Source organism: Acanthisitta chloris, unplaced genomic scaffold (assembly GCF_000695815.1).
Source record: "Acanthisitta chloris isolate BGI_N310 unplaced genomic scaffold, ASM69581v1 scaffold41382, whole genome shotgun sequence".
In the NCBI taxonomy this organism is placed as follows: domain Eukaryota; kingdom Metazoa; phylum Chordata; class Aves; order Passeriformes; family Acanthisittidae; genus Acanthisitta; species Acanthisitta chloris.
In genome coordinates this window covers 6753-8797 of record NW_008659518.1, presented here as the reverse complement: position 1 = coordinate 8797, position 2045 = coordinate 6753, and the positions used below count along the sequence as shown (strand labels likewise).

Genomic DNA, 2045 nt, shown 5'->3' with positions numbered 1-2045 from the left:
CAGCTCACCCATACCCCCAAACCTCTGGGCTGGGGCTCAGGGTAGCTCTGACCTCCACTTGCCACTGCTTTCCCTGCCAGGTGAGCCCCAGGGATCATCACAGGGGTTTGCTCAGCATCCAGCACCGAGGGGATGGGACTGCAGCACCTACCTCCTACCCAGGCATCCCTCAGCCCCCCCCAGCTCCCTCCCTAGCCCTGAATGTGCTTATTTTGGGGTGCCCAGCTGGTTGCAGGAGTGGAGTTTGCAGAGGAGCCTGTGCACAGCTGCTGGAGGTGAAGGGCATCTCCCTGGGTGAGAACTCAGCACTGCACTTTGCTGCCTCTCATCCTGTCCTCCTGCTCTCAGCTCTGGGTCTGCCCTGGCTGTGCTGGGGTTTGGAGGACAGCAAAAGGGTCCAGGGGATGGGTATGAAGGTCACAAGGTGGGCACCTCTGCCACAGGTGTGCATCCTTTTCCTGGGATGGATCCATAGGGATCCCCAGGGTGGAAATGTCCTGCCCTAAGGTGTCACTGCCAGGTTGCACCAGCAATGAGCAAACTGGACCCATCCTGGCTCCTTTTACCCATTCCCTGAGCATCCCTGGGAGAATGAGAGCAGGGGGAAACTGCTGCCAGAAGGGAAGTACAGACTACTGATGGAATGGAGAGGAAAGGCAAGAGGAAAGGGAAATAAGAAAGGCAAGAGGAAAGGGAAATAAGGCAAGGCAAGAGGAGAGGGAAATAAGGAAAGGCAAAAGGAAAGGGAAATGAGGAAAAGCAAGAGGAGAGGGAAACAAGGAAGTCAAGGCTGGGGAAGAGGGTGGTGGGGAAGGGAGTGATCCTGGAGAACAAGGCTGGTCAAGGGGGGGAGATACCCATCCCCATCTCTCACTCTCCACCATCACTGTGTTCAGGTGAACTGTGGTCCAGAAGAACCAGGGAAAGGTGCAGAGCAAGGTGAATCCCAGAGCCAGCAGAGAGCCCAAGTGCAGAAGATGAGAGAGCTGCTCTCCCCAAAGCCCCTGTTAACCCCAACCCTCCTGCAGAACACGACCCTCCTGGAGCTGGTGAGCAGTTCACGAGAGCTATGGGATATCCTGGATAACCTGTCAGAGAGGGACCACACTGCACACCCCAGAGGACAGAGGGACTTGGGACCAGCCTCAGGCAAGCTGAAAAAGATTTTTGGCTGGGGAGATTTCTATTCCAACATCAAGACAGTGAAGTTGAACCTCCTGATCACCGGGAAGGTGGTTGACCACGGCAACGGCACAGTCAACGTCTTCTTCCAACACAACTCCACGGGGCAAGGGAACATCTCTGTCAGCCTGGTGCCTCCCACCAAGGCTGTGGAGTTTGACCTGGAGCAACAAATCTTCATCGAGGCCAAAGAATCCAAGATCTTCAACTGCCGCGTGGAGTACGAGAAGGTGGATCGCGCCAAGAAGACAACTCTCTGCACCTACGACCCCTCCAAGACCTGCTACCACGAGCACACCCAAAGCCACGTCTCCTGGGTCTGCTCCAAGCCCTTCAAAGTCATCTGCATCTACATCACCTTCTACAGCATAGACTACAGGCTGGTGCAGAAGGTGTGTCCCGACTACAACTACCACAGCGACGTTCCCTACTACCCCTCGGGGTGATGCTCTGCCCATCACGGGACGTCCCGGTGACCAGAGGGTGCTGGGGGGTTGGGGGGAGGGACAGGGATGGGGTTGTAAGCAGGGAGGGAGTGTGGCAGTCCCTAGAAACCAGAAGCATGGAAGGAAGAGGAGAATTTTCCATTTTCCCCATGAGCTCCGATGTCAAGAGGAGGAATTTTGGGCTGGAGGTATCCCCTAGAAACCAGAAGCATGGAAGGAAGAGGAGAATTTTCCATTTTCCCCAAGAGCTCCGATGTCAAGAGAAGGAATTTTGGGCTGGAGGTATTGGCACGGCTAACCATGGCTTGGATCCATGGTCTTTAGAGTGGTATGTAAAGGCAAGGCATGGATTTAGGGGATGGAAAACAGGACATAAAGCCACAATCAGGACTTGTGTTTCTCAGTGCAATAATGGAT

The 2045-nt window shown here is 54.9% G+C and overlaps 1 protein-coding gene across 1 annotated transcript; it reads left to right on the top strand.

Moving 5' to 3' along the window:
• Positions 1 to 896: 896 nt before the first annotated feature.
• LOC103797217 (neurexophilin-1-like) lies at positions 897 to 1628 on the top strand (the record flags this gene model as incomplete). Its single annotated transcript, XM_009069415.1, has 1 exon — positions 897 to 1628. A coding segment is annotated over one exon (732 nt), but the record flags the coding sequence as incomplete, so codon positions are not given.
• Positions 1629 to 2045: the final 417 nt, after the last annotated feature.